Source organism: Manacus vitellinus, unplaced genomic scaffold, assembly GCF_001715985.3.
Source record: "Manacus vitellinus isolate BGI_N305 unplaced genomic scaffold, ASM171598v3 scaffold_8_pilon, whole genome shotgun sequence".
Taxonomy (NCBI): Eukaryota; Metazoa; Chordata; class Aves; order Passeriformes; family Pipridae; genus Manacus; species Manacus vitellinus.
The window spans coordinates 13,251,353-13,278,854 of NW_021940864.1; the positions used below are offsets into that span (position 1 = coordinate 13,251,353).

Here is a 27,502-nt window from a genome sequence, read left to right on the forward strand (position 1 = left end):
ACAGTAGAGGATTTTTTTGTTGTTGTTTTTGTACATCTTAAAACTACATTCTTTCTAAGGAGGCTGAAGATGAAAAAAAAAAAAAAAGAACTCAGGAAGCAATAAATTAGCTGTTCTTCTAGAGGCCTGGCTGGGTAATGGCATGAAGAGCACAGCTCTTGCTGTGAGGCCAGAGGATTAATATCTTCCCTTGGGTGGTATGGAGACAAGGTCATCAGTTCTATTCCAGCCCACCTGAGATGGGGAAGTTTGTGGAAGTCATGGAAGCTATGATAGTGGGCAGCCACCTGGGCAGATTCTTAGCCAATCTAATATTTGTTTAGCATTCCATTTTTAGGAGCTACAAGATGTTTTTTCTCCATTTTTCATGGTGAGAACTCTTTTTGCTCTTAGAAATTACACATTTAATTTTCATTCCCATGGTGAGTATTTTCAGGCTTTAAATATCTGTTGTCTTCAAATTGCAATATGCAGCCTTACGTATCTTTCTAGAATCTCTTTCTCCTTCAACATCTGTTTCCTGAGTGTCCTATACCCTTTAATTTCATTAATAAATTCCATTTCAGTCAAGTTTTCGATTTGTAAAATGTTGGCAGTGAGTGGTACCTTTAGTTCTTAAGCAATCCTCTCAGGCAGTGGCATGAAAATAGGCCCCGTTTCAGATGGATGTTCATGTTGTGGCTCTAATCAGAAGTCCCAGTTCAGTGAGACAGAGCTATAGAATTTCCACAATTGCAATACAATGATCCATACAAAACCAAGCAGATCAACAAGCAGTTCTTGATATGTTTCTCTTTTTCATTTTAAGCACTATGTGAGACTTCTTTTTCCTTTGCTTGCCAAAGTGCTTTGTCCCTCTTGCTAAACTATCTTCACTTCTTTCAAGATTTTGGATGTTAGGGTAGAGTCTGTTTGTGCTAGAGTGGCGGTCTACCGAATTTTATTTGATCGTGACTGTGCAATTTAACTATCAAGACAAGATCTGAGTTGGAAAAGATGACAGCCAGAGAGAGTGAACATTCCTAGTGTTTTACCAGGCTTAGGAGAGTCCTATGACTGACGTTGGGAAAAGCGCAGTTATTCAGCCAACATTGCATGCTGCTCAGTTGTCCTTCACTACACTGCCTCCTCAAATCCCACTGCTGAATTAACTTTTTTAAGTCTATATTTACTGGCAGCTGGCCTAGATTACCAATTCCGGAAGAGTTCCCTCCCTGGGCTTTTCTGTTCTATATTTTTAATTTATATAGTTTCCAGAAGAAATCATTATTTTTACTACAATGAACTCAACTGAGATGTGAAAGATTGGGTTTTTTCATATGTACTTTTCACCCACTTAATGGCCACTAGGAAAACCTTTTGAGACAAATAATTCTCAAAATCATGCTGAAAGAAGTAAAATATAACTCAGCGGTAAAACTGGTCTCATCATGGAGAGTGACAGAAATTTTGAACCTGATCATTTTGGAAACTGAGCAAATAGAGTCTGATAATTTTTGGAAGTTTGGTTTTGTTCCAAGGAAAGAAAGGCTTTTGTGCTTAGCACAGTTCATCTGAATGAGCTGAATTGCTAAAAAGGAGAGTTAAGAGGGACTTGCAGTTAAGTGCCTTTTGCCTATTTAGGAGAGCAGTGCCAGAAGTTGCTGTAGTTAGAAGTGAACAGGATTGTGATGAAGATTGTAGAACTATTAGCCATCTGGAGAAGAAGCAAAAGCGTATATGTCTATATATGTGTGTGTGTAGACTTACATACATATATATATAATATATATATAATTTTGATATCAAAGAAACAAATTGGCTTTACTCTCCATATATCAGTGTGATAAAGATAAAATGAAGAGGAGTTGGTTAGATGGCAGATTTGCATAAGAATATGCAAATGTCCTATGATACTGCTTTGTTCGTGAGAAGAATCGTAGCCTTTTCCCTTTTAATTGGTATTAAAAAAGAAGATGAGAGAAGAAGAAACATGGGAGTGCACTGAAAAATAGCAGCTTGCAAACTAACAGATTGTAAGCACTGATCTGTGTGTTGCAGTAGTCATAACCTAGGTGGGCATTCAGGTGGGATTTGTAGGAAAAAATAAGGCTGTAGCTTTAGAGATTTAAGCCAGATAACTAAATCTTTCATCTAAAGATTTTTTTTTCATGTAGGAAATAATAACAAACAGTAAAATTTCATATATTATGAACCAGTAAAATAGTCAAGAAAACTCACCATGCTTCGTCTGTGAGTAGCCTAAGGAACATTTGAGCCCCATGGAGACTCAGCCTTTAGTATTAGCCCTTTTGGGGAGATCTGTGGCAAAAAGAAGATTAGCTACAGAAAGTTGATGTCATTTTGATGACTAAAAAACTGAGTAATACTTTTATAGGTTTTGTCTTGTTCTAAAAGCTGTTGTGACAAAATATTCAATTTCATTTTTCACTGAAGGTATATTTAATTTTATAAATATAGGTGAGTCTGAGGTATCATTTCCTAGATTTATGTGACAAAATATATTTCTATTAAATAGTTAAAATGCAAAGCTGTTCTATTAAAGATAAGTCTTTCTAATTACTGTATTTCCTTTGGGATAAAAAAAATCAACAAGTAAAGAACAAAGTATTTCTTCCCCAAGGCATGTGCTCATTCCTCCTTTACAAATTATCTTCTTGTTTATTTTTCCTGTGAAATACTAGTATATTTATTTTACATCTCTGTTCTTTAGGTGTTTCATCTACATGGCTTAATTAGTTAGGTCGTATTTTGAAGTTTGTTGTAATTTATAAAGATTTAACACTACCCTCATGGAAAATACATAATATGTAGAAAAGAAATGTCAAGACAGAAGGAATAATGTTTGAAAATATGGATGTAACATACCCAGTCAGCTTTTTAATAAATGAGTTACAGAAGTAGGAGGAATATTACTGTATTTTCCTAAACTAAACCACCGAAAAAGAGACCTTTTTGTAAAAAGAGCAAGTAATGCTTCTAAAACAGTTTTACCATTGCTTTTAACTAACAAATGTATGCAAGGCTTTATACATGTATGGATTGGGCATAATATATTTTAAACCGTGAAAACTGGTGGTTGTCAAAGCCACCGGCAAGCAGATTACTTGCTTTTAAGGAGTACTGACCTTTCTTATGGAAATGCAGAGATTTGTTGAAATATTTGGGTCTAAACATAGGAGTATAGAAATAAAAGGGGAAATCTTGGTCACATGCAGTGCTCTGAAATAGCTGACAGGCATATTCTTTAAACCATTTATAAACTTACCAAGCATGAGATAAAAAACCCCAGATCTTTTGCCTTTATAGCTTCTTTCTTACTCAGTGTGAAAAATTAGGGTCTTCTAATTGCCAGCCTATGTTTATTCATCATCTGTTTACATCTGCTTGCACCTTTGAAAGACAGTTGTAGGTGTGTTTATCTCTAAATTGCTTCTCCTATTTGTTTATTTATAGAAGGAACAGTATACCTATGTTTCTGTGGTTTTGGTAAGTCCTATGTGGTGTGAGGCCTGAATCACCGAATCTAAAAATGGTCAGATTTACTACTCTTTCTTTTATGTAGAACATTATTTTACAACCACAGATGTTTTGGGATTTTTTTTCAGATGAGAAGAATTGAAAATCTGAAATGCAAGGAAAAAAACAGACTCTAAACATACCATTCTCAAATCAGTGGAAGTTCTGCAGTTCATCAATAGACAGACTGTATTTCTCCTTCAGATACATTAGGTTTTAACTCACTTTTCATTTTTAAAAACTTGGACCTATTATCAGCATACAGAGAAGAGATGTTTTTCTCTTTGTTCATTAATGATCATATTTTTTCCTATATTTTTTTCAAAAGATTTCCACCTTTTCCATCTGATGCAACTGTGGTGTTTATAATATTAAAAACTAGGAGGCAGTGTATTATGCACTGATTATAATGTAAATTTCAAACGTGAATAGGACAAACTGTTACATTGAAAGTTGACTTGGATAAAAAATTAGAAGTTTGTTCTTATACATAACATACATTTATAATATACATATATATACATACAAACAGAGTATTTTTGAAATCTATGAGTGATGATTTTTGAGTTCATACCCTTTGGTGTTTTCATGCAATACATGCTTTAATCAAATGAAAATTTCTTTACTTGCATAAAAATATATATGTTAAACATTTCTGAAATACAGTCAAGAAACTTAGAGGTGACCTTTGAAAAAGAATCACTGTAGGATTTGCCCTTGTATTGTACAAAATTCCCAGCAACTATGTGTTGTGCTTCAATGCCCAGACCTCCAAGGCAGTACACCTCTTGGGTTTTATTGCTGCCATGTTTCTTCAAAGAATTCAGTATTTATTCATATGTGGCATTTCTCTGTTCGTTTTTTGAACAAAAATAGCTCAATTTGATGAGTGTCAGATGTAGAGTGGTTATTTCCATAGTAAGTTTAAAAACAAATCTGTTTCTAACAATAGATACTGTTTTCTATAGTTTAGATAATTGATGCAGCATGCACTAATGCATTTTCTGAAAATTGTAAGAGGATTTTTCACCTAAAGAGAGAAGGAGAAAGTGCAAGTTAAAATAGCAGTCTGTTCTTTTGTAATGATAGTGTTCTTTAGTCAGCATGCATGTACTTTTTGGTCATGGGCTTAAAACATTTATTCTTTATATTTAAAACTGTAAAATCAAAACCAGTATATATTATGACAGGACATCTCTGGATTTCTTAATGAATTTTAGGAAGAACCTGCACCAATCTGATGTGGGTGACAAGAATATTCCTTATAAGAGATTTGTTGAACTGGGGCATTATTTAAAGTTACCTCATCCAGGACATTATAGAAAATTAAGCTTGAATATACTTCACTTGCCAGATGTTATTAATGGCATGATGGCTCTGCGTGTTTCTCCTGGGAAGCCAACTTCATGTCTGTTCACTTTACAGACTGTAGTTCATTCAAGCAATGTCTAGCCTATCAGCTGATACATAACATTTTGACCCAGTGATGCTGGCAATTTCCATAGATGTATCTAGAAAGAAGTTGGTGGGACAGAGGTATAAGTCAACAGACTTTTCTGTTTTTCAAATCATATTCCGTATAAAGTCAGAGTTGATCATCAATATTCAGGATGCAGACATAGGTAAGAGTTCATCTGCATACATAGAGCACACTTGACCTTTGCCTCTAAATGTGGCAGTTACCTGCCACTTCCATTGTGAGTTTAAGTTGATTTTTTTCCATTTTTATTTGAGGATAAGCTATCAATCCATGGTCCGAAATTGTCTTCATTGTCATTGGGTAAGGAGGATTTGCCACGACATTTCATTCTTGACAAGTTTAAAGCATAACTTGATTTAAACAATTAACCCAGTCACAAATATTCACCTTCTCTCATCTCTCTCTCAGTAGTGCTGTGATCATTGTTATTAAACTCACCACCAATTTAAGAAGGTTTTAGGTTAGGTTTTGTTTTTGAAGAGAAATCCTTCCTTTGGAACCAGTTCCAATCTTTTGCCCTACAAGTTTTATAGCCTTCAGAATATCCTAAAGCAATAATAAAGAATAAACAAATAAATAATATCCTAAAGCAATCATTTTTTCTGTTTAACTTCACAGACCTATAAAGAAGCAAAGCAGTCAGAATATAGATGTAAATCTAGTTTTTCAGGCAAAACCACTTTGTGAATTGTTTAGAGATTATTTATGCAAATGGGGGAAATATATTTTTTAAGTTTCTTTCTTATTACAGGACTCTGCAAAACAAGTCTATATAAACTCTAAATAAAGGGAAAATCAGGACTCAGTAATTATTATGTAGCATCAAATTATTGAAATGCTGGCCAATTTAACTTTACTAGAAGTGCTCACATTTGGTAACTATAGTATTCCATTCTTGCTGAATAATATAGATTGCTTTCCTTTAACAGGAGTCTCCCAAAATAAATTCAAGACCCTTCAAAATTTTGCAAACAAAGTCTCACATTTAGTTGTTGCCAGGAAGCTGATTAATGTATCTGTATGGTGAGACCATGCAAAGCTTCTTAGCATACCTTCTTGAAATTACAGTTAACTGTAAAAGAAGCAAAAATAAACCTTATTCTTCCATTTTTAATCTCTGAATGACCTTTCTCTTGGTAATTCTCTCAGCTTCTTTGGCTCCTAGCTTTACATTCATCTTAGCAACAGCTTTATTCAAATCATATTCTTTGTCTACATGAATATGCTATTATGTTCCTGGTCCTGTGCAACAGTATATATTCCTAGCAAGAGGTGCATTGTGTAGTTTCAGTGTGCAAACATAGAAGGAACTTAGGTCTTTAGTGCACTGTATTATCCAGAACTTGAACTGTTGTGTGGAAGAGCAGCACTAATGCTTAAATGCTTGTACAGTGACTCAGTGATAATTAGATATTGCTAGAGAGACTAGTTGTTTTCAGGTTTAAGCTGAGCTGGAGCTAGCTGAGCTGCAGTGGCAGCAGAGTGAACTTGGCAAGCAACATTTTCAGGTTTTAATTTCATTTATTAAATTTGTTAGGTTTCTGATACTACTTTACAGGTGAAATTATGTACGGGACATAAATGAATTGTCAGTCACATTTACAAATTGTTTGTTTGTAAAAGTTGATGAAAAACTTTCTATTCATCAGTGATGAACTTCACATTATAAATATCTGAAGGAGTTTTCTATCATAATATTCTAGAACATTAAGAGTCATAATATTACAGAACATTAGTTCATTATTGATGTAATAGCTGCATTTAGTTTAGCATACTGCTTTTACTACAGTAGAATGTTGATTGACCATATATGCAGAAATAACCTTGATTTCTGAATCCTCAACTCACTAAAAAAGTCTGGAAAACGATATTAAAGTAAGTCTTGCAAACCCCACTTCTCTTTGAATGTAAAACCAGAAAAGACAGATGGACAGCAACCTTGGACTTCAAAATTCTAAAAATTAAACTCAAAGTTAAAATCTCCATATGAGGTCATATAAATATGAAATTAAATACATGTGGCCAGAGGGGACAAAGAAAGCTTATCTCCCTGTCCATCTGCCTGGACTGTTAGCACATGAATGACTGGGAGGATCATATCCTTAGAAGTGTTCTTGCAAAACAACTCACCGGGGACCTGACCATAACCATGTGGATTGTGAAATGTTTGTTGCTCTTGTATCATTGGTGTGTTGTGGTATTATGATGTAGAGTTTGGGTTTTTGTATTGCATGAGAAAGTACTAGAAAGCCAGTCAAATATTTTTTTTAAAATGTTTGTGAAAACCCATTTTCTCCATTTTCAGTTATTGATTGATACCAAATGATGACTCTGTGTCTTTGTCTGGATGAGGTGCTAAAAGTTCCATGTGATTGACAACATAACTGACAAGAGAAAAAAAAGAGATGGAGGGTGAAAAAGAAACTGAAAGATGCCAGAAATAAAGTAAAAACAGGACAGGATGAAACTGATTATTTTAAAGCCATGCAGTAAACTGGAGAAGGAATAAATGGTTTTCATTTGCATTATTTGTATCATATGCTTTTCTGTGAACAATTTTCAATCTGAATACTGAATATCCCATGTTAATTATTTGATGTTTCATCCTCTTCAGAAGAACTGAGGTCTCAGCAAGGTCTCTCCTGAGAACCAGCAAGTCCTTAAATCGTGGAGTACCTTACATACTTTTAAGTGTTACTTCAGTTAACAGTTACACAGTTTACTTTTTTTAAAAGTCACTAAAATTAGACTAGAGAGCTCTTAACAAAACATAACAAAATGTAAACAAAGTATATCTTTCTGGCCTCTTCTGTTCCATATTCCGTTGGGAAAGCCTTCAAAATAAATAATGTAAAATGCAGGGGTTTTCCAAGGCCCTGGGCAAAGGTTGAGCCTGTGATTCATTAAGACAACATTATAAAGTAACAGATCAGGGTCTCCCCCCACTCAGAGGTGACCTGAACTCCTCCATGTCACACTGTTTTCGTTTCTTCATCCATTGCTCCTGTGGAGCACCTCAGTCCACTGTGACCCTTCTGCCACATCCTGCTTTCATCATGCAGAGGGTGGAAAAGTCTGGGATAGGCCTCATAGCATATTTGTCCAAAGAGCTGACTTCATCAACTTCAGAAGAATTAGTGTCCAAATTGTATAATGTACCAAGTACCCTTTACTCCTGCCAATTTTGGAAGGACATGAAGGAGCTTAGTACTTTCTAAGACTCTGGGCCTGCATGAGGAAAGTTTCAGGGCTATTGACAAAGGAATTTCTACTCTTGATAGCAGAGAAAAAACCCAGTATGTCATATAGCAGCCACAAAATTATACTATGAAGAAAACTTGATTTTTTTTTTCTGTAGAAGAGTCTTTTCAATGTTTTAATACAGCCATGATGAAGAATTCTTTTTCCAGTCCGATGCACTGTTTATCCTATTTTTATGCTCCTGCCCACAACCTGTTCTTTCCTTTTTCAAAACAGACCATGAAAATACCCTTCTGGCAACGGGCAGAAGGCATGGCCTTTTTACTATATATTTTTATATGTCTACAGATGCAGCAGCTTGAGAAACAAGTTATAGATGCCGATCGTCAAGCAGAGAGAGCATTTCAGCAGGTATATACATTGTAAAATATCTCTCACCAGCTATGTGTGTGATACTATGTGCATGAAGTGAAGTTCAGAAAATTACTATTTCTTCTTCTCAAAAAGGAGAAGACAGTTTCTTTTACATCTATTGATTTTCTAACACCTTACTTTGCTCGCTGTCCAGTTCAGGTCAATGAGGTCAAAGCTAACATCACAAATCAAAAATAGATACATGTAATGAGCTTCTTCATTGATGCACTATGAGTCCTTGGTATGTGTGCACATGAAAAACAGTGACCTATTCTATAAGATCTGTAAGAAAATAAAACAAGGCTATCCAATACAGGCTCTAAATAGGCCTATTCTATGTTGTTTGTTCCTCTTGTAGAAATTACATCATCTAAAGAATGAGATCATGGCTAAATATTTAACCAAAGTTGCTTTCCAATTCCAAATGGCAGCTATATCTCCTGTAGACATTTTATGAACATATCTCTGGTATTCCCAAAACATTCTTCAGATCTTACTTTGAGACAGATAGAAACTGAAAATTATAAGAATAAAAATGTTCATGTACTAATTTGGAGTTAGAAAACATTCCTGACTACAAGCCAAGTACTTTTAAGCCATTTTTTAGAATGCTGCTGATAACCTGCTGAGGTTTTGTACAGTGTGCAATTGTTTATTTATTAAAACATTGTTTATCAAGCCTAACTACAGCTCCCTGTAGATAAATAGCATTCTTCCCATGTTGGCATTTCTAAAAGTGTGTGTTACAAAACTAGAAGCCTCTTAGAGATACTAATGAAATCTGTATAAGGTCTTTCGATGTTTTGCCAGTCCTGTGGATATTAGATGCATAGGGAGCCATAATGAACTGTGGGATTTCTTCTCAAATAAGCTTCAAAGCATTGCAAACTTGAATCTAAGTGTGGAGGTGATTTTAACAGTCTGTTTTGTGTTTAGATTACTAGTTTTGACTTGGAGTATTGTTTCTTAAACTTTTATATTTGACTTTCCAAATAGGTGCAGGTCATGGAAGAAAAATTAAAAGCAGCAAATGTTCAAACGAGTGAATCAGAAACCAGGCTGTATAAGAGATGTCAAGATCTGGAGATCCTGATACAAGATAAAAATGACATAATACAAAAATTGGAGAAACAGCTTGAAGAACAGGTTAGAAATAACGGTGTTACAAAAGAGGAACATCAATTCCATTCTTAATTATGCAAAAGTAAAATGAAATTTAAGATCAGTAGAGGACAGAAAAGTTTAACATTATTTCTGTTGTTTGATTAAAGAGGTTCCCATGAGAAGTATATAATTTGAATAATGTTTATTAATTTGGAAATTATGCTCTGGATTCCTTTGAAAGAACATCTAACTTTTAAGAGGGGAAAGAGGTTCTTCCTCTTCACTGTCTCCCCTGAAGAGCTTTCATTTTTCCTAGAGGAAAGAGGAACAGTAGCCTCTGTGAGGGCCCTATTTCTCATTTTTTGAAAATCATTGTTGCAATTTTGCATATTGCCCAGGAGCCTGAATTACTTCAAGCAATCTTAGGATTTGTGTCTGAAGATACTACTCAGGCAGACTATATTACTCAGTGAAAAATATGCTTATGTCAATTTTTTCCAGAAGCAAATAAGACTGCAAGAAGCAAAAATCATAGAAGAAAAAGCAGCTAAAATAAAAGAATGGGTGACAGTCAAGCTTCATGAGGTATAACTCTTGCTACAATACTTACACAGAAAATATACTGTTGTGACTGGATATCCCTTAGACTTTTTGGCTGTCAAAGGCCTTTGTGCCATAGTAAAAAAAAAAAAAAAAAAAAAAAAAGCTTCCCAGTTTTATTGACCTATACAGTTATTTGCTGGAAAGGGGAAAAATTAAAACAATGGCACAGAGAGCAGAGGTCCATGTCACTTAAATTCTGATGTCTGATTTGGTCAGCTAGTATGTCTGGGTCCTCTTTATAGAGAAAAAGTAGAGAGCCCAGAACTGCTCTCTGAAAGGTCAACTTCTCCAGTAACTCAGAGAGCTTAGCTGGCAAACTGAGCTTGCTCAAGCAGATGCCTGAAGTGTGAATAATCCCCAAAAAGCTGACCAACTCTGCTGGGACCTGGCAGAAAAAAGGACTTGATCATTTTTTATTTCACAATGCCCACAGTACTCTTAGTCATGAATAGTTTCAGAGGCACCAGCTCCAGTCTCAAGAGACCTGTTGTGTCCCTTTTTTCTCTGCTGTGGTAAGATAACCATGTCTTAGCTCTGCCTAAGGCTGTCAGTTTTGGTGTGCAGCTGTGCTTTCTCCTCCCTGTGTGCAGAATTTAAAGTTGCCCATGAAAGTTAAAATCCTACTCTGTTGTGGTTAACTGGAAGTTATACTCATTCTAATTGAAAAAACAATTAAATTATTATTTTCATAGTAAGAAACTAGAAGTAACATTTAGCCTGTGAGAGGAGTTCTTGAAAAATTTAATAAAAATGCCATTAAATTTAGCTAAAATTACCCTGAAAAAGTTTGGACAAAATCAAGTATGACTCAAACTATTTACTTAGTTTGAAACATGGAGAATCTCAAGCTAGTTTCACATACATGACTGTCACTCAGTGGGAGGTGGAATTGATGGTTCCCCTCTGTGTCATAGGGGATACTGAGATTCAAGTCTCTGCCTAATTTGAAGCAGGAGTTTGAATCAACATCTTTTACCTCCCAGTAGTGGGCTGCAGCAATGGGTTGTTGTTTTTTATTTCCTGTAGAAAGACTTTTGCTCTGTATAAAGTTTGTTGGCACCTATTTTTTTTTTTTTTAATTTTTGCCATGGGATGGTAGGAGGCATTAGAACCATCATTCCCTCTGCTTGCTCTTGGGTTTGCCAAGTGGCACAGAAGTTTGCAATTCTAGCCCTCTGCTTTTATTAAAAATTCCAGTGCAGATTTTTTTCTTATTTATTAAGGATTTTTAAAGGAGTCTTGGGTTTGCTTGGTTGTGGGAATGATTTTAACAGAAGTTGAGCAAATAATCATTGCAGGGAATTTCATTGTTCGGAATAAACAAATGCCTAGTGTGGTATTAGGAGAAGTAGCAGAGAGGAGGTTACTATTTGAACTATAGTTCTATGCTGACATAGGCAGAAATTCAGAGAAAATCTAAACAATGTAATGACTTTAAAAATTGTTTCACTGATGGATGAGATTACATTTATATGCTTTTAGTTAGAGGTGGAAAATCAGAACCTTCGCTTGATCAACCAAAAGCAAACCAAAGAGATGAAAACAGTACAATCTAAACTGCAAGGTAAATGTACAAATCTTTTAAAAACTTCTCTCTCCAAATGGCATACTTCTTTCTATTCTCTGTTAATTTGTGCATCTGTGTGACTGAAGATATTCTGTGAAAACACAAAGATTTCAGATACTATGAATTGACATCAGAGTGACTTACAGGAAGGTGTTAGAAAGGAATACTATATTATTTTACTAAAAAACCACAACTGTTTTTTGTTGAGTGAATGGGTATCTGTAATTTGAGAGGTTCTGCAAGTAGTAAGATTATACTGAATTAATGACAGATCTTTGCTTTCACTTCTTTATAGCTAGGTGGTCTTACCACTGTTAAGAAATACATGAATGTCAGTCTGCATCTGCTTTTTCTAGCAAATGGTCTGTTGGGAATCAGAACTCTAATCACATTCTTCTAATTACTACATTTGATTACAGTGATCCAAAATCTTAATTCAGCCATAGTATTACCAGGTTCCTTCTCAAGTGGATATAGTAAATTTAAAAATCATAAAATGTAAACAGAAGAAAGAGGAATACCCTCTCCCCAGAACATTATTTCACATCGAATCACAGTTTAATCAGAGTTGAATTTTATTTACCACCTTGTTGCCTGTTCATCAACTTTCTTAAGTCTGTCTGAAGGTTCACACAGTCCTCTCCATACTTGATTGATCTGACAATTTACTACAATCTGAAAATTTTGTTAGTTTGCTACCCACCCCTCAGCTCTTGATAATGTATCTCACATATACATGTAAATACACAGATATTTAGAAACGTGTGTAGATATGTGTGTGTGTGCACAGATAATATGCATAATATATGAAAATATAAATATTTACAAAATACATACATATACAATAGGAAGCTTTTAAACTAAGTTGCACCTTTCCGTTAATGAAGAAACTGGACTGTTTTGCTTCTTTGCTGTTTTTGGACCAGTAGCAATTCTGTACACTTCAGCACTCTACAGCTTTAATCATTCTCTTCTGAGAGATCTCTTCAAAGGCTTTTTGAGATCCTAAGAAATTGTCAGCTAGTTTTCAACACGCAGTTACTGAACAGTTACTCAAAAATATTAAGAAGTTTATTGCTATTTGCAATGTCCATGCTGGTGACAGGCTATAAATTATGAACATTTGGTACTGTTTTAAGCAGTTTACAGGTATGTGTAAGGGCCTTTTGTTCCTGGATCTGCCACAGCGATTTTTATGGGCGGGAATGGACAGCATTGTTTCATATCAATTTCTGGCAGAATAGCTGTCCCTAAGGACAGATTTCATATTCTTGAGGCAGTTCACCAATTTATGCTTTCACTGTCTCTTGAAGTCCTCCACATCTCCTTCTAAGCTAGGAACTTACTTTTCTATATTTGCTGTAGCACCTATTACAGAGCCTCTTAATATTTTTATCTAAAGGGAAGGCCTTTTAGATATCTTAATACTGTTGTTCTACAGTCTTTTCCAAATTAAATATCCTAGAACAACCCATAGGTTTAATTTCAGTCATAGGAGAATAAAATCAGCTATTTCCACTAGGTTTTCATTCTGTATTAAATGCATGTTTTAGTACTGTGAAATTGTTAGGGTTTTTTTTTCTTCCTATGTTAAAATCAAATTTTAAGAACTGGAAAGGCAGCTCTGGGTTTCTTTTGATATGGGGAGTTATCAGATAAATTTTTATTCCTATAATAAATTTTTTATTACCTTTTTTCCTGAATTTTAATTACCTTAAACCAACTTTACACTGCAAAGTAAAGAGAGCATAGCTTGTTGTATCTCATTAACACAAGATTTTTGAATTACTGTTCTTCAGAGGCTACTGGCAAGAAATCTGTTACTTCAACACAAAAACCTGGAGAGTGTCAGCGACTAAGCAGTTTGACTTTTGGATGCTTTTCAAATAGAGCAAGAAGTCCTCAACCATCTCCTAAGTTTGAAGAAATAAGCAAGTCTTCATCTAAAGAGCCAGACTACACTGAAGGCAAAAACATGCCAGGTACCTCGTCACCAATCTGCCATTTTATTCTGACACAAGTGGAAAAACGAAATCGGCAACTATGTCAGTGTATCCAAACCAGCTGTTTTCAAAGTGCCTAACAGCACTCTCTCCTTCTTCAGTGCTACCCTTCTATTACTAGGAAGAAATCCTGTTGAGCACTAGAGTCTTTGTAATGCCACTGATACATTATTTGGCAGCACCCAGTGACTGATGGGTGCTTTGGCTGCAAAGGGAAGACTCTGACTTGGCCCAGGTTTGCTCCATAGTAGGATAAGGAGTTTAAGGCTGCCAGTCCACTAGGCAGAGCTGTTATGCGTTTATGCCTGCATAGGGCAGAGTCTCACCTAAATTCAGTTTCTGTATGTTTTTGCTATGCTATCACAGTGTTAGTTTTATGCCCTAACTCAACAAGATCAACTCAGTAATTTTTCAGCAGTATGATGAAGGTCAGAAGAAACTGAAGAGAGCAGCAGAGTTTCCTGTCTGAAGAAGGAGATCAGCTCACATAATTTCCCCAACAAACCCAGCTGTATGGTACTGCCATTGGCATACTGTCATGCTGTTACAGGCATGAGCAAGTCCATTACAGTTTGCTACATTCCTTAAGAAAACAAAAGCTCAGGAAGGAGACTGTTGCTCTGGTCCTTTGCTTGAATTCCACAGTGCTATTTATGACCTCAGTATTTTCTCCACAGTTAGTCGTGGTATCTAAAATGGCAAGTTGAGGTCTGTAGAAAATCAGAAATTGAAAAATCAGAAATGGAATAGTTTGTGTATTTATATTACACCAAGTTCATTATAAAGATGGCTATGTATTATTATTTACATTTTTATAGATGAGGGAATTGAAGTAAGAGTAATTTTTTAAGCAAAAGGATAAAAAATAGAACCTTAGGCCTGCCTAGATTGAAACAGATCAACTTTGGAGACTTCATTACTTTAAAGTGGACTAAATCAAAATCTTTGGCTTACCCAATCCAATTTAACTTCATACAGCTATTTAATATTAATCTTCCCAAGTGTCTGTGTAGAAAAACCCTAGTTCTTGCATCTGTTTTAACTCGAGAGCATGCAGGCCTTAGTAACACGTTGCAAGCTATAGTTCTCTCTTGCAAAACCAGGTAAAAGTGAACAGCAGAAACAAAGCTATTTTTAATACAGCGTCTTTCCTTAAGTATTTTCCATGAGCCTCTCTTGTATATCCTTATCCTAAGCATTCACCACTGGGAATACAATAATAATTTGCAGAAGAAATTTATGTGGATAAATACTGTAGAAATGCGCAGAATACTCAATTTGTTAATGCAAACCTTTTCTGACAAGCTTTTATTAATTTCTAATTTTTGTTAGATTTAATAAAGCAGCTAAATTTGTATTCCCTTTTAAGTCTTCGGCTTTTTGTTGTTTTTGTTTGTTTGTTTGTTTGTTTGTTTTCATCCATTTATGGTTTACTTTAAAATATGGCTCCAGACTGCTTATCTTTACATTTATCGCCATTTGTAGTTCAGCTAGAACTTTGAGTAATGTTTATTACATTTTTTTGGCAAACATAATTGCAACTTCAGTCACATTAAAACATTTTTAAATGTTCTTAATGTTTACTATTTACAGTATTAAAAATCTTAAATACGCTTACACATTTGAAATTATTACCTACTTACTATTCTCAGACATGATGACTAAACCCTTTATCAGTCAAGTTTGCTAAAGTAATTTTCTCATGTTCATTATATTTCTCCTCTAGAGAAGGATATCCTGGAAACTGCCTTTGATAGTCCTGCACATGAGACAAATAAAGGTCAGAAGTCATTGCAACAAAGTTCCTCTGGTTCAGAGCAGAAAAAAATTGTGAGAACAAGCTGTTCATCCAAAGATATAGACAGTGACATGTCAAAGAACTCGTGCACTACTGGGAGTGACTGGAGCTCAGATGAGGATGGAGGAGACAATAAAGGACTGAAATCCAGGTGTGCATCGACTCTTTCAAGCCACACATCTGAAGAGAATGCAAGGTACAGTAGAGTGGGAAGTGAAATGTATTTGACAGCATCTGATGACAGTAGTTCTCTATTTGAAGAAGAGAGTTTTGGTGTTAAGAGGACTCAGCAAAAGAAGTTATACTCCTGGCAGCAAGGATCCCAAAGAAAAGGCCAGAACAATCCAGGTGGAAAGTGCAACTCTGACTTCACAAGTAAAAAGAAAGACCAAGATAGTTCTTCAGATGAACTGAATAAGAAATTTCAATCTCAGAGGCTAGATTATTCATCCTCATCCAGTGAAACAAATACCCCAAGTCCAATTTTAACCCCTGCTCTGACACCCAGACACCCAATTCTAGCATCTTCTGCAGGTCCTCAATGCACAACTCCATCAAATTCTCCCTCAAATTTGCCACCTCCAAAGTTACGGACTCCTAATGTTTTTAGTCTGAATTCACCGTTAGCAAAGAAACATCTAAGTCAGCCCCAGCTGAGTTCTGACAGAATGTTTGGTAGAAATAGAAATGCCATAAGCATGATACGTCCATGGAGGCCTCAGGAAACAGACATAGATCTGGTGGAGGGAGAAGATACTGATATTTTAGAGAAAATGGAGATTGGCTGTGATGAAGGAGTGTTTACTTATGACTGCACTGAAGCACAAAATGCTGAAGTCCAGGAACCTTGTGAAATGACAAAAAAGGGTGCTAGCAACAAACCTCCAACCCCTCCATTACATCGATTTCCTTCCTGGGTAAGTGTGATTATGGATATTTTTCCTACTGGTGAAGCTAACTTATTTTCATGCCTCTATTCTAAGATTTTTATTGCCTCATATTTTTCTTATTCTCTGCTTAATGATAAACTGGGTGTTACCTTAAGCGGAATTAACTCTACAAACTCAGAAGCACGTTTTATTTTAAGCACAGTATTTCTGCCATTGAATAAGTCACTATTTTGTAGATAAGACCAATTTTTTTCACATCACATCTAAGTTGCATATGTCCTTTTGAGTGTGTGTATCAAAGGATGTAATGCTTGTGATTGCATTTATTTATTTATCTGAATGCCAACACAGCCTAAGAATGCTGGTGTCAGTGCCCTTGCTGTAACCACTCTACCACTCACAGTCTAGACAATTAGGTTGACAGAAGACAGCTACAGAAGTTACTGATCACATTTCCACATAAAATTTTAAAGCCATCAGTCAGGATATGAAAATAGATATTAATAAGTCTTACAGAAAATCCAAAATTAACTGTGTCAAGACTCACTGATTCTGTGGTTCCAGTGTCAAGAGATTTATTAATGATTCAGAGATGAATAATGCATTAATGTAACAGCTTTTCTATGTATATATTTTAGTGCATTTTTTTCATTATAGATTTTCTTATCGTAGTCATCTAACACAAAATGGTTGAAAAACTGTCTTTTAATGGCATTTCTCTGTTCTTAACACAATCTTTCATTAAAAAACATTCTCGGTATAGCTTCTTTGGCACCCAATAAGAGTATTTTTAAAAGTAAGTTACCTACAGGGCAATGTTGAAACAGACTATGAATATGATGGGGATGGCATATAAAAGAAGGATGCATTTTTCAGCTGCTGTTGATGATGTCATTTTGTGAACCATTTTAGCATATAGTTGCACTGGCACAAAGACTAGGAGGCTAAACAGAAGAAAGGTAATTGTTGTGTTTTAATTATCTACCATCAAATCCATTCTGCTTGTATAGGAAAGCAGAATTTATGCTGTAGCCAAATCTGGTTTAAGGATGTCTGAAGCTTTCTCCCTGGAATCTCGTAATAAAAGTAAGTGGTTTAGTTGTTCATTGTCTCATCAAAAAAAATTCTATTCTTATGGTGATGTGTAAGCAAGGACTTCTAAAATAATTTTATGAAGATTTAGTTATCAGCTATTTAAAACCTAGAAGATTATTGGTTATTTTTCCATAGTCCACCTTACCTCTTGATTTTGTGCTGAATTTATACATCATTCACTCCAGTTTACTTTGCAATTCTTTTTGAAGATTCTATAACAGGTACCAAGATAAGAGCTTATACTTCCAATTTAAAAAAGGTTTGTGTTCATGACTGCAATTTTAATTATGCTTCTTAAAACCATTGTAAATTTTAAAAAGTTATAAATCTCCCATCTAAAACAGTTCGGGAGTTAGTTTGCTTTTTATAGCAGTTAAACAACACCAAAAAAAATTACATTTGAATTTGGTTAATTGAGGGGTAAATTAAGAAGATCATTTATAGAATATGTTGCTTTTTTAGGTGCTGTTTCACTAACTTCATGCTCCATATCCGGATTATATACATCTCTGATATATAAGAACATGACCACTCCTGTCTATACCACTTTGAAAGGGGTAACTGTATTACTGTTTAAAGGAAATTTTTAAATACTATTGGGCTTCACATCCAGGAACTTCCTGTTTTACATTTAATACTACCATGACAAATATGTTGTAAGTTGATGTTTAGAGATCACAGAACCCCAGAAGTAATAGAAATGGCAAATAGCTGGGGAAAAAAATACTGCTTATGGAATGTTACTAGCCTAGGTCAGTTCTTCTTAGGTTCCTTGCTGATTTTTTCCAAAGACTTGCTAATTATTAAACAGAACCACATGGTGTTCAGTGTCATAATTAAAAGCATGTGTATGTAGAAATTCTTTGTGTCAGTGCCAAAGCTGTTTCTAGTCACATAACCAGCAGTAAGTAATCACAGCATTGTTTGTTTCTGACAGTCTTTTGTGCTTTGGAAAGACCCATGCCTTGAGCTACCTCAGGTTTCTGTTTTGAAGTGTGGGTGTGTTTGAGCGTACAGTCGGCAGAGGGAATTCAGTTTCGTGTTAATATTTGTGTGCCAAAACTCACAACCTGAGCAAGAAACAGCTTTGAATATTATGAAGCCAAAAGAGTTCTGCCACAGTATGAAGGAAATGACTGATACCCTTTATGCAAGATATCAAAGAATGTTGTGTTCATTTATGCAGAAAGCAACTCAAATAAGCAACAGCCCATTTATAGATGAGTCATCGGGATCAGAGGAAGAAGACAGCTCTCGGTCCAGCTCAAGGACTTCCGAGTCTGATTCTCGAAGCAGAAGTGGTCCAGGTAGTCCTCGGGCTATGAAACGAGGTAGGCAAAACCATAAGACAGGTAACTTCTGGGAAGTTTGGAAAACTAGGCAGTTTACATGATCTTCTTAGAAACTGATTTCTTCCTTAAACAGTGTGGACATCTTAAATCTAGGCTTTTATCTCAGCTCTCAAAGCCTAGATCTAATATTCAAGCAGGAGAAAGGACTGTTACGCATGGCTTTTTTTTATTGCTGTTGTTATAGATGTCTTTTTAAGGCATTAATCTGGTAGCTGGCTGTTGTCGGGGGAAAAGTGACTTGTACATTTAAAGCAAGAAACACCATTCTCTCTGTACTCTGTCATGCCAAGGGCTTCCTGTGATCTTTAACTGTAGATAAGTAAAAACTATGTAGAAAAAAACTAATTGCCATCAGAAAAAAACCCCACATATATTCGAGTTTATAAAACAATTTTCACGTCATCAGAAAGCAGGTGGAAAAGTTTCCTTATCAAATTATTTGGTTCTGTCACTTCATGTAATAAGACACTTCTTCCGTTTTTACAGTGATTGTCTCAAGGTCCCATGCAAAGATTTAGTTAAAATACTTGAATCCAGTAATGTGCTCTGTTTTGTGGAAGACAAATCTCACAGTTCTGGGTAACTGTGTGTTTTCCATCTGCAGAATGGAAATAATGTGCTTCATTACATTGAAAGATACAGTGCTTCCTCATGGGGTGACATTATCAGTGTTATATCCCTGCAAGTATTTCTTCACTGGGTGAACCAAGGGAGACTTAAGATTCCTGTAAGGCCAAATGTTAAGACCATCCACTATAGAAATGTAAAATAACACGATTCAGTAGTCTGTATTATACATGTAAAAATCCCAGTTAGCAGGAGCTCCATTCAGCTAGCCTGGAGCAGGTTGACAGAGCCACTGGTCCAGTTGGAGTTTCCCAGTGCCAGCCCCATGTGGAGTCCGGTCCTGTTTCCAGTGATGCAGTTAAAGTTTTGCTACATTAATGTGAAAAGGACCCGTAGTTCCTGCTTCTCAGCAGCTCCATCTTGCTGAGTGAAAACCAGTGTCATGGCTGCAGACACATCTTGTGTTACATGCTCACACAACAGGAAAGCCAAATTGGGTAATTTAAAATCTGGTTTCACCTACAATTTATATCCATGCCTGTAAAGTGGAACCATTCCTTTTGTTCATGCTTTCTTCCCATAAAACTGTCCTTTCATTGTTTCATGTGTGGAAACCTTTCTTAACCACAAAACATATATGTACTTGTCTTTGTTGAAATCACATTTTTAAAAATCTAGGTAGTCACACATTTCACCAGAAGCATAATTAACTTGCTGCATTTTTGTTGTTAAAGATCCTACATGAGAAGTACCACTCTGAAAGCCCAGGTGCTTACAAAGCAATAAATGAGAAAAGCTTTGTTTTTAAAATAAAATTGGCAAATTAGTTTGGAAGTTATTGAAACAAAGGAAACAAGGCCTCTTCATTTCAATATTGGAGAGTATAACCTTGCAAAGTAAAAACATTAGTCCTTACAAAAGGACATATTCACATGTATGAAAATATTTCTATGATGAGTGAGGGAGAGGTTTGAACTTTTATTGCTGTTTCACTAGAATTGAAAGCAGTGTGCATTTTTTCAACAGTAAAGCTAATAAACACTAAAAACCACCTGAAATCTGGAATTCAAATTTTTAGAAAACTCAGGATAAAAATTCATACTCATTCCAAAATACAGTCACCTACAGCTTCAACACATATCAGATCTTGAGCATGGCTTTTTAGTACGTAAGCAGTTGCATAAGAAATCCAGATACTAGAGCGAATGATAGAAAGAGGAGGGGGAAAGCTGCTTAGTTTAATTAAAGATCCTGTTTGCATTTTCTAGAGAGTGAGTATGATGCATAGCACTAATTCCCACCTTAAAATAGCTGTGGTAATATAAAAGATCATAATATATAGAAGACATTTATTTGTTATTTCAATCACAAGGGACTAATACTGTTTAATTATGAATGAGAATCAGATATTAGCACTGTGCTAATAGTTCAGTGTGCTGATATTTTAAAAAGTCCTTGGTTCCTGATAGATTTCTGTTGATACTTGTGTTTGCCTGCAGATCCTATTCAGATATTCTTTCTGCATGGCTGTTCTGACCTCAGTTGTTTCTAGTGTAATAAAAAAATATATAAAGAATTATCTTTCTTCATTTACCGCAGGTGCGTCTCTGTCTTCTGTGACCTCGGAAAGCGACTATGCTATTCCTCCAGATGCATATTCAGTAGATACAGACTATTCAGAGCCAGAGCAGAAACTTCCTAAGACCTCGTCCTCATCTAGTGATAATGGAAAAAATGTGAGTACTGAAGTTCTGGGAAGAAGTCCACCCGTGGTACTGTATGTATATTTATATCTTTATATTCAATCTTGTTGACTCACGGACTGCCTTATGAGTACAAATAGCAAAATATACCAACATCAAGTTAACTATATAAGACTGTAATTACTGAAGGAAAATGGAGGGTAATTGTGAGCTTTCTATTATAATAAAGGAAAATAGGTTGACGACTCCAGAAAAGAATTCAAAGTATTTAAGATTTCCTTTCTCGGAACCAAGTCTGGTATCAGATTGCATATGAAAAACTAAAAGCAGATTAAAATTATTATTTAAATATTCAGGGAAGTAGAAGGGTATTCCAAGAAGGAGGTGAGGTTATCAGTGGAAATCAAAGAAATCATAAGTAGCATAAGATGCAAGGACAGGTCAAAGAAACCAAACCATTACGGGGTATTGGTCAGTCCCCAGGAGTTTTAAGTTGCTTCTGTTAGTAGTTAGTGCCTTAACATACAAGTGGATTGACTACCTGGTGATGAAAATTATTTTAAGCTTTCTTCACAGAGCAAAAACTGTGAACTCTGTTCTACAGGTATACATACCAAAAGTTTGTCTGCGAGGAGCTCTGAATTACAGTGCTCTTTATCTGGTCTGCAGGTTAGGCCCTGAAGTTGGGAAAAAACATATATTTATTTTATATTCATTTTGTTCCTTCTTTAATATAAGTAATTAGAAAGTAAAATCAGAAATCATCATAATCTTTATTCTTTTGTATAGTTTGGGGCAAATCATGTACTACAACTGTAAATAGGGATGTTAATTAGTTACCCCACGTGCACAGCATTTGTGTTAATTGATGCTTGTAAAATTTTTGTTGTTGGACTAAAAGTCTCATCATATACTGTAATTATTATTTAGCATTCTTTTAAGTCATTACTATATCTGTGTGTGTTTTTACATATTTCTGAGGGATATAGGTATATATGTGTATCTAACTACTTTTTATCTAACTTCTAAACAATCAGGAACCTTTGGAAAAATCTGGATATCTGTTAAAAATGGGTGGTAAAGTAAAGACCTGGAAACGACGGTGGTTTGTCCTTAAAGGAGGTGAATTACTATATTACAAATCTCCAGTAAGTACATGTAACTTATCTGCTATTTGATATTAGATTTTTTTTAACTGAGAATATAGGGCTAGTGTCTGAGCTGTTAGAGAGTTATTCAGGACTCATTTCCTCAAAAGGTGTACAAGGTACTGAATGCCTAACTAGGAAATATTTATTCAGATTAATGTTTAAACGAGCTGTATAATTATTTATTGCTATTTGTTGGTAGGTTTAAAATACTCTTTTTCCATTCTTTCTGTACAGAGTGATGTCATTCGAAAACCTCAAGGTCAGATTGAGCTAAATGCATCTAGCCATATTGAAAGGGGTGATGGAAAACAAACAATTCAGGTGCCTTCTTTTTTCCTGTGCTTTCGGTATTCCCTCCATCCCCAGAACCAACTCGTTGTTCCAGTCCCTATTGCACTGGAAGTCCAAGTGTGGACTTGGAATTAAATAATAAGTGCCCTTCATTTGAAACCAAAGAATCATCAGTTACAGAAAATATAAAAAGGCCTACATGGAGTCTTGTTTGTATTGCTACAAAGGTCAGTCATCACATATAAGATAAAAACAAAGAGAGTAATCTTGGGGCCAGCCATTGAGGTTGAGAAAAGTCATTTATCTGGAAGGAGATAAACTGAGTTTTCTCAGCTTGGTGTCCTGGAATTTTTCAGATAAAGACTTAGAAAGGGTCTGTCTGCTCTGCTTGGCTATGGAATGTTTCATTAATGAAAAGTGTTTTGGGGAAAATAAACCCCCCAAAGCTGTGAAACTACATGGGGTAGTATATGTTACAACCCCATCACTGTGGGGTCAAATGTATAAAGTTCTTGAAGCTCAAGACTCTTCTGTTACTACATAGCTGACCACAGAAAAACGAACATACTACCTGACTGCAGATTCTCCCAACATCTTAGAAGAATGGATCAAAGTACTACAGAATGTTCTTAAAATACAGGCTGCCAGCCCACTCTTCATAAAGTCTGAAATCAAGCCAACCATGAAAGGATTACTTACAAAGGTAGAAAAATTCTTCTTCCCCCAACCTGCTTTATTCCATATTTCTTAATAACAATAGCCAGATAAGAATGGCCCTACAATAAAACAAACACAAGTAAAACAGACGTGTGTTTGCTTCCTCAGTACTTTACAATGTGAACAATCCAGAAGGACTACCAACTCACCTACTTTGGGCAATTTGTTTTTTTCTAGTTACTTGATTTGATTTGTTTTTGTCTTTGTCTTTTTAAGTCATTAGTTCCTGTATTGAGCTCTCCCTTTGCACTTCAGTGGTGTCCTAGTTCAGAGTATGTTTCAGTAGCTAGTTTACCAACCTGATTTCAGTGGAGTGCTCTCTTTTTCTGTGTTTATTCACTGTGACAGATTATTTCCTTAGCTTCCCTTACTTTAGGCCTGATTCAAAGTCACATGAAAAACACTGGCCTTAGGAGGTTTTAGATTAACATCTCATCTAATACTTTGATTTTTATGCCCTTAATAGAGTTATGAAGTTTTAATTTTTTGTCTAGCAATTGGGAAAAGAATTTGAACCGAGGCATTTATTCCCAGTATTGCCAAAGTTCAGAGATGGTGAAAACTAGTCTATATTTCTCTGGCCGTGCTTGTTCCTAATGTTCCGTAATTACAGGTGAAACATGGATATTCCAAAAGAGTTTGGTGTACCCTAGTTGGAAAAGTTCTGTATTATTTCCGTAATCAAGAAGACAAGGTAGGTCCCTTACTTGTTTCTTCAATGAATGTAGACTTTAAACAGTAACTTACAGCTTTATTAAGGTACAATTGCCCTAGGCATTGTGCACAGATTTTCAACTTGGAAGGTTCATATCTAATTGCTACTAATCCAGGGCACACCCTTCGGTCTCCTTCTACAGGACATGATACATGTTCTGCATCTCATCCCCAGCTGAAGGGGGAGACTGATTTGCTGACAGTTCAGGTGTCCCTTTCTGACAGGCATGAGACTCATTAGAAAAGTCCTAGCTGTCATGTACTTCTGGAAAGAGGCCCTTTCTAATATATGTTTGCAGGGGGAAGTGACTGCAGATTTGAAGAATTTAAATCTTCTTTTTATCCCTCAGTTGACTTCCAAATCCTGCTCTTTGGTATGTCACTGTACCTCCATAGTGGTGCAAGAGCTAGGACACTGGCTAGTCATAATTTTCACCTGTCCCTTTGCTCCCAAGGCATTGTATTTTGTCAAGAAACATCTTTTTAATGGAGGTGGATGAGAAACAAGATTTTGGAACAGTCCACTGAGCCATTATAACTAACAGTTAAAAAAATACCCAGAAAGTTTCATTTTTTTTACTTCTGTCCTAAGCAAATAATCACAATGGAGCCAGTAATTAATAGCTTTTATGTAGAGCTAGTTATTCCCTTTGTCATCTTTTCCATTTCTAGCCATTTTTAAACATTCAACTAAACCTTATTTCAAGAACTATATGAAAAAGATAGCAGTAACCATCCATTAAAACATTTTATTTAAATTAAAACAATGTAATACAGGATTCAGGAATCACCAGACTAGAGTATCAATCTCTAGCTCATCCTAAAGAGACATTAAAATTAACTTGCAATTTCTCCTATGGATAAATCTGTGAATTTACACATTTTTACCATTGAAGATTTTGGAATTATAGCATGCCCTTTAGAAGCATTTAAGAATTTTGCTGGATTCTTGTGAATTTCCCTCACATTTGGTAGAAGTTTTGCTGCCCTTTTAAAGTAAAATTGAAACTAATTTGCTAAATTGTAATAAAATAAGGATTTAGCTTTTGTAAGCAGAATACGTATGAAAAAATTTCCAAAGCTAGTTCATTTCTAATGTTCAACAATTTGCTAATTAAGAACATACTTTCTGTAGCTGAATGTGTCTGTGCAGAAATAAATTACACAATCTGCAGTGGTTAATACAGTAATGGAGTCCATTTAAAAGGCTTCCTTTCAAAATGGAATTCAAATTAAAAAATGAGCCAACTGTGTTTTAGTTATACTTGGTGAATAAATCAATCTTGACTACTTATATGTGAAATGACATCTTTTGATTCTCAGAATCTTATCTTGTTCAAAAATTTGAATGCTTCAGAAGCACTACAGAAAATACAAATCAGCACATGTATCTTTAATCCTCACTAGTGAAGGCACTGGAGCTAAGGGCCACCACTCTGTGATGTTTTCTTCAAATGACAGTATTATTAACAGCTCATTGTATTAAATTGCTATTCAGGAATCCCACCCCAGATTGAGTAAAACTTGCCAGCTACCCTTCAGTATGGTATTTTCAATTTTTAAAGAATATTTTTGGGAAGCCTCATCTACTTTTCACTGGCGCTGTGATTTCAAGACAACTTACTTCAGTAACCAAAGCTTCTTCACTGCACCATTAAATAACATTCTTTTGAACATCCTCATGTCTGAATGGCTAGAGAAAGAACAGTGGGGCTGTGAGAAAGGAGGGAGCTTGGCATAAAGTAGCCAGGAAGACTGTCAGCCTCTGTCAGTACTGTCACCTAATTGTGAAGATTTCATGCTGTATTTATGTTCGTAGTGGCTTCCTGTTGTTAATGGCTATGAAATAATTACTTCTGTGAGAATTTCCACTTGAATGGCTTTTTTAATGTAAAACATTTCCTGATAAATGATGCAAACTACATAAACAACTTAACATGGAAGTACTGTGATCTATCAGACTGGAGAATGAAACCAGCTGGAAGGTCTACCACACAAAAAATTTACCTTCTGAATTTGTAGCATGAACAAAACAGATACATCAATAATACATTCATTACTGCACTCTGAAATAACAAGATCATAATTAAAGTTCTGGGCTTGATGCAGGGAATTTTTGCTTGGAACCAGATCTGGAAACTCTGAAGAATGACTTCTCTCACCCTAACAGACCTTTATTCCATTACTTATGTACAGAGGCAGAAAAGAATTTTTGAAAATCTCACCTTCAGACTTTGGCACGTCATTCTCCTTTTGCTTTCTGCAATAGATGGTGTATCTGACATTCCTTGGCAAGACTGAAAATGAACAAATACAAATAAGTATTGATGGTAGTTCATGTTTTTCCTTCTATTTGCAGAATAAGAAAAAATTGTATATAATAATAAATACAATAAAATATAAAATCAGAGTGCACTGAAGTGAGTATTACCTCTCTCACCACTTGTGATATTTACTTTTAGTTTCCTCTTGGCCAAATCAAGCTTTTTGAGGCAAAGGTTGAAGAAGTTGATAGATCCTGTGATTCTGATGAAGATTATGAAGCTAGTGGTCGCAGTTTATTATCAACCCATTACACTGTTGTTATCCACCCCAAAGACCAAGGACCCACCTATCTTCTTATAGGATCCAAACATGAGAAGGTAGTAAACGGACATTTCTATTGGGTTTCAGTAACACATTTATGGATATGGTGCTGTGATATAAATATTTCTTGAGGAGGAAGAAGGGGACCTACAAGTCATCTGGCTTGTAGTTTGATGTAATAAGCAAGGAGAAGGTTCTGATTTTTTAACATCGATCAAAATTTGTCTGCAAATCAATGCTGTTGTGGGTAAACCTTGTTAAAATAGACAAAAATAAGCAGGCTTGCCTATATAAGTAGATGGTGTTGAATATCATATATGCTGTAACTGGAGAATTTTGCTCACATACACTAACTTGTAGACAGACCTGTAGCTGACCTTCCTGAGAGGTTTTAGGGTACTTGTATCCATTTTCACTGAAAAGATTAACAGTAGCAAAGACTGCCCTACCTAAGTGAAGGAGCAATGAGGGGTGTGGTTAAAACCATTTTTATTATCATTGCTTCATTGTTCTCAAGTAATCTTGTAGACCTTGGTTTGCTTTCTGGCCTTATCCCCAGGTTAGCAGGATCTGGCAGTGATAAAAAGACACTTATGTAAGATTTTGGAAGAGGAAAGGAAGAATGCTCTGATAATTAGATATGATTTCTGAGGGTAAAAACTTATGAAGAGTGCCCTGTCCGATCTTCCTGGCTTAATGTTTGTAGCGTAGAGACAATGAATACATATGTATTCAACCAAAGGCAAA

The 27,502-nt window shown here is 35.5% G+C and overlaps 1 protein-coding gene and 1 long non-coding RNA gene across 7 annotated transcripts in view; one reads left to right on the top strand and one right to left on the bottom strand.

The window, feature by feature from the left end:
• The window catches only part of PLEKHH2 (pleckstrin homology, MyTH4 and FERM domain containing H2), a 49,090-nt gene that overhangs the window by 4,467 nt on the left and 17,121 nt on the right, over window positions 1–27,502 (top strand). For 3 of the 5 annotated variants that reach the window (XR_003916362.1, XM_008932910.3, XM_018085186.2), the window contains exons 2-16: window positions 8,549–8,611; window positions 9,611–9,760; window positions 10,220–10,303; window positions 11,804–11,885; window positions 13,688–13,870; window positions 15,618–16,606; window positions 17,590–17,665; window positions 18,137–18,231; window positions 18,861–19,005; window positions 21,193–21,329; window positions 22,334–22,444; window positions 22,682–22,768; window positions 23,283–23,441; window positions 24,069–24,149; window positions 26,632–26,811. Coding sequence is in view for 4 of the 5 variants with exons in the window: in XM_008932910.3 (XP_008931158.2) it covers window positions 8,549–8,611; window positions 9,611–9,760; window positions 10,220–10,303; window positions 11,804–11,885; window positions 13,688–13,870; window positions 15,618–16,606; window positions 17,590–17,665; window positions 18,137–18,231; window positions 18,861–19,005; window positions 21,193–21,329; window positions 22,334–22,444; window positions 22,682–22,768; window positions 23,283–23,441; window positions 24,069–24,149; window positions 26,632–26,811 (2,622 nt within the window). In the remaining variant the exon portion in view is untranslated. Of the gene's footprint in view, window positions 1–8,548; window positions 8,612–8,805; window positions 8,856–9,610; window positions 9,761–10,219; window positions 10,304–11,803; window positions 11,886–13,687; window positions 13,871–15,617; window positions 16,607–17,589; window positions 17,666–18,136; window positions 18,232–18,860; window positions 19,006–21,192; window positions 21,330–22,333; window positions 22,445–22,681; window positions 22,769–23,282; window positions 23,442–24,068; window positions 24,150–26,631; window positions 26,812–27,502 lie in introns of those variants that run through there. The other 2 variants (XM_018085188.2, XM_029965034.1) reach the window with 2 other exon arrangements.
• The window catches only part of LOC108641799, a 30,182-nt gene continuing 21,510 nt past the window's right edge, over window positions 18,831–27,502 (bottom strand). Inside the window, exons 3-6 of one of the 2 annotated variants that reach the window (XR_001922276.1) lie at window positions 26,395–26,466; window positions 23,438–23,514; window positions 21,911–21,973; window positions 18,831–18,993 (exon numbers count right to left, since the gene is read on the bottom strand). This is a non-coding gene — a long non-coding RNA (uncharacterized LOC108641799). The remainder of the gene's footprint in view (window positions 18,994–21,910; window positions 21,974–23,437; window positions 23,515–26,394; window positions 26,467–27,502) is intronic. The other variant, XR_001922275.1, reaches the window with a different exon arrangement.